The 14,787-nt window shown below is 38.3% G+C and overlaps 1 protein-coding gene across 1 annotated transcript in view; it reads left to right on the top strand.

Annotated features, from left to right (window-relative positions):
- Positions 1-234: 234 nt before the first annotated feature.
- The window catches only part of EEF1E1 (eukaryotic translation elongation factor 1 epsilon 1), a 15,943-nt gene continuing 1,390 nt past the window's right edge, over positions 235-14,787 (top strand). The window contains exons 1-3 of the mRNA XM_007466391.1: positions 235-373; positions 3,796-3,996; positions 9,985-10,080. Of these exons, the coding sequence (XP_007466453.1) occupies positions 287-373; positions 3,796-3,996; positions 9,985-10,080 (384 nt within the window). The 5' untranslated portion in view covers positions 235-286. The remainder of the gene's footprint in view (positions 374-3,795; positions 3,997-9,984; positions 10,081-14,787) is intronic.

Here is a 14,787-nt window from a genome sequence, read left to right as displayed (position 1 = left end):
AACATACCCAGTGTTCTTTGATAATCTTTAAATTCAGAATTCTACTGCTACCCCGGAGCTGGAGCGCTGAGGTTTGCTAGTTCCTTTTCCACCTGTCACACCACCCGCGACCCGCCTTCGGCCCCGCCCCTCACTTAGTCCCGCCTCTGCGCACAGGAGCACCTTCCCCGCCCCCCTCCGTTCAGCCAGTGGCCGGTGACGTTTGTGAGAGTAGGACGTCCCTCTAAGCCAATGCAGGAGACCCTTGCTGACCCGGTCCCGCCCCTGCCGAGAGCTCGGCCGAAAGATGGCGGCGGCCGCGGAGTTGACGCTGCTGGAGAAGTGTCTGGGGCTGAGTAAAGGGAACAAGTACAGCGCTCAGGGCGAGCGCCAGGTGAGAAGCTGAGGCAGCGCGGAGGGGGAGAGGTGGACGGGAGCGCGGCCTGCTGAGCCGGGTTGGGACCGGGCCGGCGGGCGGAGGCGGCGGAGCGAGGATGCCGCGCGTCTCCTCACCACAACGTGTCTGCGCCGCCGGCTCTCGTCCTGCGGCCCTGGCTCCCGGAGGGAGGAGGGGGCACCTGCTCCTCTCGGGCTTGGCCTGAACTTTTCCTCCTGCCTAGTTGTCATCATCATCCCATTCTGGGAAAGCAAGGGGGTCCTCAGAGAGCCCTCGGGTGGACCGAGCTGGAGGCCCCGCGTGTGCGTTCAGTGACAGCACTTGCTGTAACAGTACCTTTCATTCAGAATTACGCAGCGACTGCGGAGAGCAAACGGCGTGCCGAGTACACCGTGTTAGGCCGGGGGATACGGAGGTGGTCGAGGCGGACATGCCCCTCCCCTCAGGAAGCTTGATTTTTAGCTGGGTGGACAAACATTGCAGCTCTGTTAGTTACAGTACTGAAAAGTGCTGCATTGCAGCGTAGACGTATGAGAGATCACGTAGTGAGTCCTGGCGCAATCTGGGAGATTCGGTTTTTCTGAGGCCTTGTGAGGTCAAGTTCAGTGTGCAGTGTGCAGAGATCGAGGGGGGAAGTTCCGCGGTTGGAGATTGCCTGGTGGGGTGTAAGGACTCAGATTTCTGAGGGCTTTGAAGGACGTTTGTGTTTTATTAGGTGGGTGGTTGCGGTGGAGGAATCAAAGTATCAGAGGAAAATGTAGGAAGACAACTTTGGATTATGTACGTTTTTTGCTCCTTTGAGATCTTTTTCTAGATGATACTTGGTTTTTGTTGTGACTTTTTCTGTTCTTCATTTGGTGCATCTTAAAATCTTGTCTCCAGAGCAGTTGTATTGTAGTTTTTACACGTAAGTTAGATTGAAGTCTGGAAAGGATAACATGACTTGCCTGAGACCAGCCCACTGATGGGTGCAGAGTAGGCATTGGAGCCAGAGTGGCCGAGTGGCCAGCTTGTGCTTTTGCCTCTGTACTCCTGCTGATTCCTCCCCTTCTGCCCCTACTCCCTGGTTTGGTTTCTATTTTTTAGGGAACGTTGCCAAACATGAGTCTTGCCTTCAGAGAGCTTATGATCCAGTATGAGACGTAGTCATCGACAGCTCATGTTAATCAGAACAGAAGAGCTGCTAAATGGAGGAAAGCGTTGTTGAGGAGTATGGAAGAGAAAGTTAATTCTGACTCTAAAAATGACTTTGTAAACTACATGAAAAGCTGGTATTTAAAGTGTGTAAGACCAGTAAATTACGAAAGATTGGGTAATTGGGGGTAACAAGTAGAGCAATACGGTGGATGATGCAATGCAAAGTAAACCCAGAGTTGTAGTTCGAGGCCCAATTGTGAGGGCTGTGGAGTTCAGAGTGTGGTTTCTTATCTTATTTTAATTAAACCTTTCTTTTCCTTTTTTTTTTTTTTTTTTTTAAGCAGAGGACAGCTATTGGAGGTTTTCGTTGATGTGTTTGGGGAAAGGGATGAGGATATATGGTAAGATTTATTCATTTTGGGGGGAAGACAACTGACAGCAATAAGGCATCTGCTGCAATATTCTCGATAATAAAAATTTGAAAACAATTCAGGAATCCAGCTCTAGGAGAATGGTTATTAAATTATGTGCATCAGCACATTGGAATATTATTTATGTAGCCATTGAAAGTGATCACTTTGAAGACCATGGAACCTTAAGATGAATGTGAAGTGGTATGTGTTCCGTGATTGCAGCTGCATGAGGTTTGTTTACTTAGGCTGCGTAAAGGAAAGAGAATGAACTTTCCAGCCAAATGTACTTTATTGAAACCCTGACTCTGCCGTTACAAACCTGGTGGCCTTGGTTCTTTATCTGTAAACTGAGGAGGAAATTACTTACCTGTCTTAAAAGATATAATGATTAGATGAGAAAATAACCGGAAGTTTTTTGAGTTCCTGCGATGGGATTGTGGATAATTTATTTTTCCAAATAATTTTCTAGAATTGTCATTTTACCCCCACAGTCAGCAGTTGTGAGTCCTTTTCTTTCCTCTTTCTTTCTCTCTTTTCTCCCTTTCTCCCTCTCCCTCTCTTTTTTTCTCCCTCCCTCCCTCCCTCCCTTCCCCTACTTAAAAGCACACGCATCTCAGTGAGTTACCTGCCATAAAATGCACACAAACACAGTCAAGGAATGGAACATTGGCAGCATCCCCAGTGAGTTGCTATTGTTTTCTTTTAATGCGTTTTTTTAAAGGAGGTTATTGGTGATCTTAGAAGTAATGGTTTCACTTGAGGGTGAAGGCAAAAGTCAGAGTTCAAGGAGCTAAGTAATGAATGGAAAGTAGCCGGTGAGGAAGTGGAAAGCTGAGACTACCTCTGGTTGCTTCCTTTACCGTTTAGGAGGTAACCTTTGAATCTGTATCCATAAAATGTTAATCTCCCCATATACTTCACATGGTCATATTGACCTAGATGTAAGTGTGAAAGGGCCCTGAACAGTGAAAATCGCTATCCGAGTTCAGTATACTATTTGAACTGAACAGATGGCTGAAAAGAGCAGCCGTCTTCCAGGAGAAATATTCTCTTTTGGTTTCCTGAGGTCCTTTAGGTTGTATACTTGTTTATAATTGATCAGTCTCCCCATTGGTGATACTTTCCATTTTCTTTTAAATTTCTCAAAATGCTTCGCTTAGTTGTGCATCAAGAACATTTAAATTAATTAGCAATTTCTTATAATCTGAGCCTTCGGATTGCTGTTACAGTAGGGGAAACTTAGAAAGTCGGATTGTTTTTCAGGTGATTACCTGAAGCCCATACTTTATTATTAGACTTTTATAATCAGTGACCTCACTCTAAATGACCCCAAAATTGATGAATATGCAATCCATGGCAAGGAAATCACCATCGCAGTCCACACCTAATGAGATAACTATTTATATTAGGTCACATATCACTTAAACCAGGATAGAACTCATGTGGTGGTTCTAGCTCTATCAACATGAATTCAGTGTTCACTATAACTGTTTCTTACTTTTGTTATTACAGAAGTTGGGTTTATTTAAGCGTGTTCATTCACCTTGCTAAATAAGGTATGGGTAACCTTGATCAAAATTAATGTGGTATTATTAGGATTTCCATTTTCTCTTTTTGTACATATGTAGTTATAAATTATACGGAAGCATCATTACTAATTTTTGCAATGTTATTACCAGTTTCATAGCATCAAGCATCTATTATCAAATGTAAATTATGTAACTCTTATTTTCCTGACTCATTTGTAGGTAATTTAATATATTAAGGGTATTTGAAAAGACAGTTTGGGATTTAGCAATTACTTAGAACTTACAGTCGTGATGGTATTTGTTTTTAAAATTTATCTGAAGAATTTTTTTTCTTTTTAAGATTCCAGTTCTTCAGACGAACAGTGGTCCAAGTCTAACGGGATTGACTACCATAGCAGCTCACCTAGTCCAGCAGGCCAACAAGGAATATTTGCTGGGAAGCACCGCAGAGGAAAAAGCAGTGGTTCAACAGTGGTTAGAATACAGGGTAACTCAAGTAGATGGACACTGCAATAAAGATGACATCCACACTGTTCTGAAGGTATCGCCACGTCTCTTTATAGGCTGAAATGTGTGAACTCTTAAGAACAGGATGTCTCTTCCCTGAGATTCAGTAACTGAAGTTGTTGGCTTTCTTTACTTGTTTCCTTCTGCCTCATGTTAGTTTGTACAAACTAACAAGGAGCTACCTTGTTACATAGGTAGCTCCTATGTAACAAGGCGATACCTTGCCTGGAGCAGCCTCTGCCAGCCCCTCAGCTCAAACCTCAGCTCAGATACCCCTTCCTCAGGTCGTCCTTGGCTACTGTCTCTCAGACAGATGCACTTCCTTGTTCTAAATGCTTTTCTTTCCTAACACAGCACCCTGTGCTTTTCCTTTGCAGCACTAATCATAGTCAATAATAATAGCTTTGTATGATTTTTTAATGTGATGGCTTGATATTCATTTCCCCCACTCTGCAGTCCTGATTCCCTAAGCAGTAAAGTACTTTCTTAAAGCCAAGGGGGAATCAAAGTTTTGGGGGTTGTAGTTTGTAAAACTCTGTCCATTTGATCTGAGAAAGCCCACATTTCCCGCCTTTGAGACTGATTGTTTTGGGATTTGTATTTTCTTTCTAAAGAGGTCAAGTTAGAATTAAAGAATCTATTGATATAAAATATAAACCAAATATGGCTCCAGAATCACTAAGAATAAAAAATCTTTATAAGTAAAATAATTTTTGTTAATTATATAAAAATAAAACATTGTTTTGGGTTTTTTTGTTTGTTTTTAAGCTTAAAATTTGAAGGAACCTTAGAGATCACCCAGACAACCACATGTCATTGTAGGAATCCCTTCTGTTTCCTAATTTTATTCCAATTATAAATTGGTAATATAAGTTGTACAAGATCTTATGGTACTGAAAGTTTTTCATTTATTAATCTGGGAGAAATGGTTTAAACTGTATTCCTGACAGATACCATCAATAGAACTGGTAGAAAATAAATTTCAGGTCTCTTTCCTTTATAGGTCTGTCCTGTTTTTTTATATCCACGAGTGGCAGCGTTCCCAAAGGGAAGCAAGCATGTCTTCCCTCTAAGTGAATGGGAGCTTTCAGGCAAATAAAAAGTAAATATAACTCTCTCTTACAGTTTTCCAAAAGAAAGCATTAGTAGTAAAGTATTTAATTCTGAACTATTTCATTGAAATTGGGTGTGTAAGTTCAAAAGTTGTGTTCAGAGATTTGGTATTAGGAGCTTAGAAGTATAAAACATTGTGTCTGGGATATGTCAATATTATTGTCTGAAATCTCAACTGGGAGAATCCAGCTGGCGATATAACCATCTTTGAAATGTACAAGGCACTGGATGATTTGGGTTGTCGCCCTTGCTCTGCCACTGTTTGCTCATCTGTCCCTACAGTGATGAGTAGGATACGGTCCTAGGGGCTGATGATACAGTGACCCACTAGGCACAGCCCCTGCCCTTACAGAACTCAGACCAGTGGGGGAGACAGATGTGTGTGTGATTTGGGGCCAGATGAGAAAGGGTTGTTTACTGTTTTACTTTGCTTTTTGCTATTTCATGATAGCGTTTTTATTTTAAAGGCAGTATCCGTTGTAGAACTTTAAGAAATATAAGTAAGCAAATAAGAGAAATTTCAAACATTTGTAGTCCCACCATCGAGTGAGAACTGTTAGCAACACTTATGTTTGGTCCTCAGGTAGTGGATTGTTGACTCCTTTTCGTGTTCTTCACATGCTTTTTCTTTTCTCATATATATGTGTGTTGTATTTTAAAAACGGGCCACTCTTGGACACTGTAACTTGTTTTTTTTTGTTCACTGACAGTATGTTGGGAGCATCTTTTCAAGTCCGTAAATGCTCGCTTATACGGTCTCTGATAACCTGTTAGTACTCCGTCGCATAGCTGTGCCAAGATTTAGTCTGTCCTCATGTAGTGTTAGATTGTTGCTGAATATTTTCACACATTCCCATTGGTTTCCTTAGGCAGATCCCTACAAGGGAAGTGGTTGGGCCAAAGCTGTATATGTCTTTAAGGCTATGTTGCTCCTCTGCCTTCCAGAAAAGTGTATTGATAGTGGCTTCTTCCACAAAACCCTTGCTGCCCTGGATGTTACCACTTTTCCTTCTTTACCACCCCAATTTCATAACCAGAACAAACCAAAAAGTGATCTCTTTGTTTACTTTGCACTTTTTTCCTTGACATTGTTAATGCCGTGGCATTTTTTTCATAATGCTTATGAGCATCTTCATTATTTTTAAAAATTTGCTTACATGTGTTCTTTGCCTGTTTTTATACTGAGCTATTTCCGTTTTTATTACTTATTTTTTTAAATTTTGCTACTAAGGATATTGTGAAAGGATTTCATTTACTTGCAAAAGTTCCATTTCAGAGTTAAAACCACAATGGCTCATAATTAAGGTGTAATTTCAGAAAGCAGGCATACAATAACATTTGGATCTGGATGGAGGATATATAGTTGTTTATTATACTGCTTTTTCAATATTATTAGAAGGTTTAATAATAGGTAATTAAGAGGAAAAAGAAAAATCAGGTGGAACTCTATAGAGGGAAATATTTTTTAAAGTTTGGCAATGCCATCAGAAAGACTTGTTTAAAAAAAAATGTCATGAACATCAGACGTTAGTTCTGTTCCCTGAATAGTTTGAATGTGTGAAATTCTGTTTTGAATTTCAGAATTCAATTTCTGAAAACTTTCTGAATTTCTGAAAAATCAGAATTTAATTTCTGAAAATTTTGATTTAGATCACTAATCAGAAAGATATTACCTATTCATAGTTTTTGAAACTCCATTTCAAAGTCTTTATAACTAAAGAGTATAACCTTACAAGAGTTTATAACTAAAATATAGATATGGATTCTATTTTAATATATATACTATACAAAGCAGTGTTGAATTATTGTTTCAGACCTTTTTAAAAATGCTTCTTAACATTAATTGTAGATATATTTATTTTATTCTTATGCTTTATTAAACTTGTTTCATTTGAAGACATTTGAAGAAAAACCATCTCCATTAAGCAGATTACTATAGAATTTAAGTGGTAGCCTGTAATATACCAGTGTATTTTACCCTCTCTACCCAATTTTATTTTGATTCTTATGCATTTGCTTCCCTGTTTATGTCCGTGTTCCTTTATGTCATCATCTGTACCACCCCTAACAGTCCCATATTCATATACCGTTTTGAAAATTACTGTCTTTAAGTGAAGGCATGGGCAAACTCAAAGAGATCAGATTCAATTCAGCAAACATTTACTGATTACTGAACCACTATGTGCCAAGCATTTGGCATATGATTTGAGAATCAAAACACTTCTCTCTCTACAGCTTAAGAAATTTTTCTAGAATGAATGCTATTGACCTCTGGGGCAGTGTTTTATAACTAGTCTTTAGAGGAGCCTGCGAGAATATCTGATATTTATAAATCTTTCTCTGAAGGTGAGATGAATCTTTTGTCTCCTTTCATGTGAATGTAATTTAATGTAAATTCCTGTGCTGTTAAACTACATGTTAATTTCGAGAGGGACCAAAAATATGTATATAATATATATTCTTTTGTCTACATGTTTTCTTTTCTCAGGAAACTAATTGATTTTATTTATGCTGGTCTATCAGACAATACTTCTGATTTAGATTAGGATCCTTTAAATTTTTTATTTAATTTTTTAACATGTACTTAAATTTTTTTTTCCTTCAGAAGTGCCTCTCAGCTGTTTAGGGAGCTCAGTGCTTAACCTTTTAAAAATTGATGGTCATTATCTGAGGAACAAATGACAGAGAACTTTCTGTAGCTTTAAATGGTGTTTAAAATTGATGTATTTAGGGTGTTAGAAAAACTAGATATCCAACTGCAAAAGAACGAAACTGGACTCTTACCTTATACAATATTTAAAAATTAACTCAAAATGGATCAAAGTCCTAAACATAATACCAAAAACTGTAGAACTCTTAGAAGAAAACCTAAGGGGAAGGCTTCAGGTCATTTGATTTGGCACCGATATCTTGGGTATAACACCAAAAGCACAGGCATCAAAAGTAAAAATAGATAAATTGGCCTTCATCAAAATGTGAGGCTTCTTTGCATCAGTAGACACAATCAACAGAGTGAAAAGGCAACCCATGGAATGGGAGAAAAATATTTGCAAATCATATATCTGGTAATATCCAGAATATATAAAGAACTACAACTCAACAACAACAAAAAACTAAGAACCCAGTTAAAAATGAACAAAGGACTCAGGTAGACATTTCTCCAGAGAAGATATACGAAGCTAATAAGCATATGAAAAGATGCTCAACATCACTAATCATTAGGGAAATGTAAATCAAAACCACAATGAGACACCACCTCATATCCATTAGGTTGACTACTACCAAAAATAAACACCAAAATAGCAAGTATTGGTGAGGATGTGCAGAAATTGGAAAACTTGTACACTGTTGGTGGGAATGTAAAATGGTGCAGCTGCTATGAAAAACAGTATGGCGATTCATCAAGAGTTAAAATAAAATCATATTTACTGTATGATCCAATAATTCCACTTACAGAAATATACCCAAAAGAATTCACACTAGGTCTCAAAGAGATATTTGTACCCCCATGTTCATGCCAGTGTTATTCACAGTAGCAGTTAGGTGGAATCAACCCAAGTGTCTGCTGACAGGTGAATGGATGAATAAAATGTGGTCTATACATACAGTGGAATGTCATTCAGCCTTAAGGAAATTCTGACACATTTTACAACATGGATGAACCTTGAGGATATCATGCTCAGTGAAATAAGCCAGTCACAAAAGGACAAATAGTATATGATTCTACTTATATACAATGTATAAAATAGTCAAATTCATAGAAACAGAAAGCAGAATGGTGATTGCCAGGGCCTGGGGGATGAGGTAAAGGGGGAGTTGTTTAATAAGTACAGAGCTTTAGTTTTCTGAGATGAAAAAATTCTGAAAATTGATTGCACCACAGTGTGAATACCCTTAACACTTACTGCATTATGCACCTAAAAATGGTTACAGTGGTAAATTAAAATTTGATTAATTTTACGTGTTACATGTATTTACCTCAATTAAAAGTTAAAAATATACATATATTAAAATGCAACAATAATCACAATATTTAAAACATTAATTTAATTAATTAATATTAATAAATAATATGATCGATATTATAATTAATAGCATTGATATATTAATTAATATAATTGATATTATTGATTATACTTATTGTAATTAATAATTATAGTTATTATAATTATAATAAATTATAATTCTCTTAAAACATAGGAATTGTTGGGCTTCCCTGGTGGCACAGTGGTTAAGAATCCACCTGCCAATGCAGGGGACACAGGTTCGAGCCCTGGTCTGGGAAGATCCCACATGCCACAGAGCAACTAAGCCCGTGCGCCACAACTACTGAGCCTGTGCTCTAGAGCCCGTGAGCCACAACTACTGAGCCTCTGTGCCACAACTACTGAAGCTGGCGCGCCTAGAGCCCATGCTCCACAACCTCAATGAGAAGCCTGCACACCGCAACTGGAGAAAGCCCACATGAAGCAATGAAGAGCCAATGCAGCCAAAAATAAATAAATAAAATAAATAATTTTTTTAAAAAAATAGGAATTGTTGAGGAGCTTTTTATATTTTAATGGAAAAAATAAATCCAACATGAGCATGATTTACAAAATGCTCCCCCGCAAAAAAAATTGGAGTCTTTGAAATGATCAGAGATGGCTGTGAATATCATTTTCTAATGTTTTCTTATTTCTTTAAAATAAGGCTAATAATATTTACCTTATTTTTAAAAATGAGTTGATTGTTATGTGATTTGTGATTTTGAATGAATTCAAATCTATTATTGTCAAAGATTAAATTTATTAAATTAAATGTCAGTATTGTGTTTTCTAATAGCCTTCTAAATGTTTCAAGTCAAATGTATAGTTAACTTTATTATTACTGTTTTTTAAATTAATATTTTTTAATTTTTTTTCACTAGGATCTTAATTCATATCTTGAAGATAAAGTCTACCTTACAGGATATAACTTCACATTAGCAGATATCCTCTTATACTATGGACTTCATCGCTTTATTGTGAGTATTTGAATAGTTATTGGTGCTTTTGTCTGTGATGTTCAGAATGATTTGTTTTGTCTTGAATTTAAATCAAATTTGAATTTTCAACTTATCACATGAAAGTGAAAGGAATTATTTTTATATAAGGTACGTTATGCAAATATTCCTTCCATGGATCCATCACACATAGGAGCTTCCTGTTCCTTGACCTGCTTGATTCCTGTTCTTGTTCCTGTTTTTCTTTGGGGCTCCTTCTCTTGCCCCCCTTTGTACTCGCTTGTCATCCTCACCTGGACCCCACCATCCCCTTTCTGCTCCAGCTCTACGCCTCGATTTCAGTACTGCAACTTCTGTGCCATCTCTTACCCTAGCTCTTAATCTTACTCCCTAGTTCCATCATTATCCGAAGTAACTCAATTCCTTCCGTCTTTCCAAACCTGTACACTTTCTTCCCCATCCAGCCTAGATCCCCTTTGTGTAACTCAAATCCCCAACTCTTGGTCAGTCCAAGTATGTGCCTTCAGTCCTATCTCCCGGCTGAGCTATATCGGAGAAATCACACACAAGCTGTCATTAAGAAGGTGAGCATTTCTGCCCTCTAATTAAACAAAAAAACAGATGACAAGGAAGTGTAACTCTTGCAAACCAATGTGTATATTTACCTTCTTCCCTCTCTGGCTTATACAGGTCATGCGATAGGGAAAGGAAGTACTCTGAGAAGGAGGGAGCTTGTGTGGAATTTCTTTGCCAGCGGAGTGGACAGGGTCCTAATGCACAGCACTTGTAGCACTGGCTGCCGAGCTGTTTCACTGTGAGTCTAGGTGCCCACAAGGGTGTATGGTTTTCAAGCAGGTTAGAAGAGTTTCATTCAATGCTGCGTGTGAAAACTAGACTTCCAGGGAGTTCCCTGGTGGCCTAGTGGTTAGGATTCCAGGCTTTCAGTGCTGTGGTCCAGGTTCAGCCCCTGGTCAGGAAAGTAAGATCCCGTAAGCCACTCAGCTCAGCCAAAAAAAGTAAATAAAATAAAACTTAAGAAAAAAACTAGGCTTCTATTAACAATATTCAATGATCTCTGCCTATTTATATTCCCTATTTTGACATGTATATCCTTTTTATATTTAGTGATTACAGTATTATGATTGAGTATCTCATGCTTATTGTTTTCAAAACAAAATTGAGTGAAATGATACGTAAATCACTGTTTATCATCCCTTTGGGTTCATAAAATGAGTCCATAACCAAAGCAGCTCTCTCACCCTGGTCCATGTGCAGGCAGATTATGTCAGAGAAGTAAACACCTTCTCAAGGAACGGGCCTCACAGATGAGGCCTGTGCTGTGGCAGCGTTGCCCTGTGGTGTTAAATGACATTCCTGTTGAGTGAGGTGTAAATATACCCAGGTGAGAAAAAAAGTGATTACTAGGTGTTGAGTTCAGGCAGAGTAGACGGCAGGTTCAGATCGGCTTCCTGCTTGTGTTCGTCAGACAGTTCTGCGCTTTGTTTGCCGTGGCAGTGCATTTATTTTTGCCTTCATTTACTTGTTCACGTTATTAAATACTTAATATGTAGTCAGCACAATCAGCGCAGTATACAAAACAGCAGTCAGGGAACCTTGATGGCATCAAATAGTCCTGCTGTATTTTGTTTCAGTGTGAGCCCGATTTTAGCGGTGGCTGATTACTCTGAGATCTGGTCCATCTTAATTCCCTCTGAGGAATATTACATTGTTCTTCCTTTGTTAAACTGCCAGTTACTGTGGCCATTTATTATCACCCCAGTGACTCATTGCTTTCTTAAAGTGATTTCTTCAGTAGATAGCAGTCCCTATGAACAGGCTGTTACTCAAGATTATTAAAATCCTTTGTAAAGTTATGTGCTGCTTGACTATAAGATTGTTATCAATGAGATACATTTGTTTCCAAGTTCGGAGCACCAGTGGAGGTGTCATTCTTTTAGAAAGAAAGGAAAAGTAAAAAGAGCTGCAGCACAGTCCAGGAACGCCGGCCGTAAAGAATGTCCCAGAGGCAGCATGGTGCCAGTTGGAAAGGTAGCAAACCAGCATTTCATCCTGGTCTGGAATGGGTCACTCAAAGAGTTTCTCACATGTCTTCATGGAAAATTAGTGACTAAGAATGTTATCTGTTTGGCTTTAAAGTTCAGACTAGTTGTATAGTGCCAGTATAAATAAGAAGGAATGCTTAGGTAGAAGAGCCAAGCATCACTGTAGACTCACTGGCATTCTGACCAGTAAGAAGCAGGAAATGGTAACTAGAACAATCGCATTGTGTTTCCTGTTGTTAAAAAAAAAAAAGAAGAAGAAGAAGAAAAAAATAGTCAATTAGAAAGGAATGATGCAAAACCAGTTTTAAGTAAAATATTTGATGGGGATCCCATCCCAAAAGTTCTAAAAAAATGTAAGTTTGGTGAGGGTAAAATCTTTCTGTTTGTTTGTTTCTGTTTACAGTACGTTCAGAAATAGAGTGTCTACCAAAAAAGTAGTGGCAGTAACAAAGCGAGGTCAGTCATAATTTTCTCAGACTCAAGGGGCAAGCTCCAAAATTTAAATCAGAAAGTTAAGCATGACCTGATCCTTCTGAAAAAGTGCTGCATTTCTAGCAAAATGTTCTGAGGGAAAATGAAAAAATTTACATTGTCTAAAATAGATCATCTAGTTAAAAATTATTGGAATAAATTAGGAAATGTTAGAAGAAACTTTAGAAGTTCCTGGAATAACAGTTATTTTGTGCTGTGGGTCTGTTGTAATCCTTACACTAGAGACCAAAAAAGTGAAAATTTTAAGTTGGAGAATATCGATTTTGCCATGTGTTGTAGTTTGTTGCTGTTGTTATAATCTTCAGTGATAGGCCTGGTGGTAGTCTATGCTAGGCCCGGTGATACCGAATGCTGTTCTGAAGTGTAAATAGTAAATAGACACTCTGCCTTTTCTCCCTGTGTCAAAATCTGAGTGAACAACTTGAACGTGGATCAAACAAGCATCAGTACTTTATTGTTTGGAAATGCTTTCTTGGTGCATTTTAATTCATTCTGAAAAATAACATCTCACAAAACAGCTGAGTAGAGACTTTTTAAAATGAAAGAGTTCTGAAATTAGTCAAATTTGTAAGCAGTCAGATTGGATTCATCATGTATTTCAACAGCTGACATGAAATCAAGTTGCAGTAATACTTGCTACTTTTTGCTTTAACTGTCAGTAAAGAGGTTTGTTGAAGTTGGTTTTGAATTTTATTTACGTACGTAAATATGTATGTATGTATTTATGTATGAAGGGAGGGAAGGAAGGAGGAAGGAAGGAAGGAAAACTCACCCCCATTTCCTGTTAGAGTTGCAGCTATGTTTACTAGTAGTTGAACTTTTTAAAAATCTTGTATTTTCTTTAGAAGTCAGTGGTGAAGTTCACCTATGGTAAAGATTTAGAAAAAGAACAAAAAGCTCTTTTACAAAATGTGTTTTACCTTTTGAAATACGGACTGATACTCGGTTTATTCCTCAATGGTTGTTTAAGTGCCTTCTATGTACAGCACAAGATAGTTAGGAATAATATAATTCTTTACATGTGAAACCATGAATTCTCTTTTAATAAAAAGTAACTTTTACACTAAAAAAAAGACTTTCTTGACCAATTTTTCTTGACTATTGTGTTAATTTTTTTTTTTTTTTTCGGTGTGCGGGCCTCTCACTGTTGTGGACTCTCCCGTTGCAGAGCACAGGCTCTGGACGCGCAGGCTCAGTGGCCATGGCTCACGGGCCTAGCCACTCCGCGGCATGTGGGATCTTCCCGGACCGGGGCACGAACCCTTGTTCCCTGCATCGGCAGGCGGACTGTCAACCACTGCACCACTGTGTTAATTTTTTAATCTGCTTGCCATGGCCTACCTATGTTATAGGTGAACAGTTATAGTCACATGTTTCTGATAACTGGATGCAACCCTCCACCCCCTTAAACAAGATGAGTATATTTTTGTAATTTGCTGTGTAGGATTTAGACCAGAAACTTAAATTTTACATAACAGTAGCAGTGAGACCCCCTGCTAGTAAACTGGTCCAACAGAAATAGACATTTGACACCAAAGATGTTAACAGATCAGATGTTGATACAATTGTATCCTAATGTCATAAAGGAAAAAAGGAAGGCAGGATGACTTCTATCACTTTCTCTTTTTAGACTGCATTAGAAATGCAGTAAATGTGAAATGAAAATACAAGTTCAATTAAACATTTATTGAGAAAATGCTATATGTCTACCTTTTAATTTTATTGCTAATAATAATTTCTATTCTGTAATAATTATTAGATACCAGAGTGATTTGTCCTTCAGTGTTGTTGACCTGGTGACTTAGCAGAGTGTTTGCCTGTAGGCACAAGTATATGCTAAATTCTGAACAGCTTCCATCGCTAAAAGCGCCTTCCAACAAGCAGACTGCTAATGGGTTTCAAGTACGTGAAGGTGACTGAGATTTTTGGTGTGCATGAACATTCCTTGTCAGTTTTATGGAGACTTGGAATACGTTAAACAAATGAATTAACAACAGGAGAAGGAACTACACTAATCTTACCTGGTCCGTGGCCGTCCTACTGGCTTCTCCTTACCTGACACCTCTTCATGATTCTAATCCAAGATTTGGCTCAGAGAAAAGGCTTCAAGTCACCTACTTTGGGATCTGAGCCCAGTGAAATGATAGGCACCCACTGTTTTGATTGCATCTTT

The sequence above is a fragment of the Lipotes vexillifer genome, unplaced genomic scaffold (assembly GCF_000442215.2).
Source record: "Lipotes vexillifer unplaced genomic scaffold, Lipotes_vexillifer_v1.1 scaffold444, whole genome shotgun sequence".
NCBI classification, from domain to species: domain Eukaryota; kingdom Metazoa; phylum Chordata; class Mammalia; order Artiodactyla; family Lipotidae; genus Lipotes; species Lipotes vexillifer.
The sequence above is the reverse complement of the archived record's forward strand: the minus strand, read 5'-3'. Positions and strand labels throughout refer to the sequence as shown.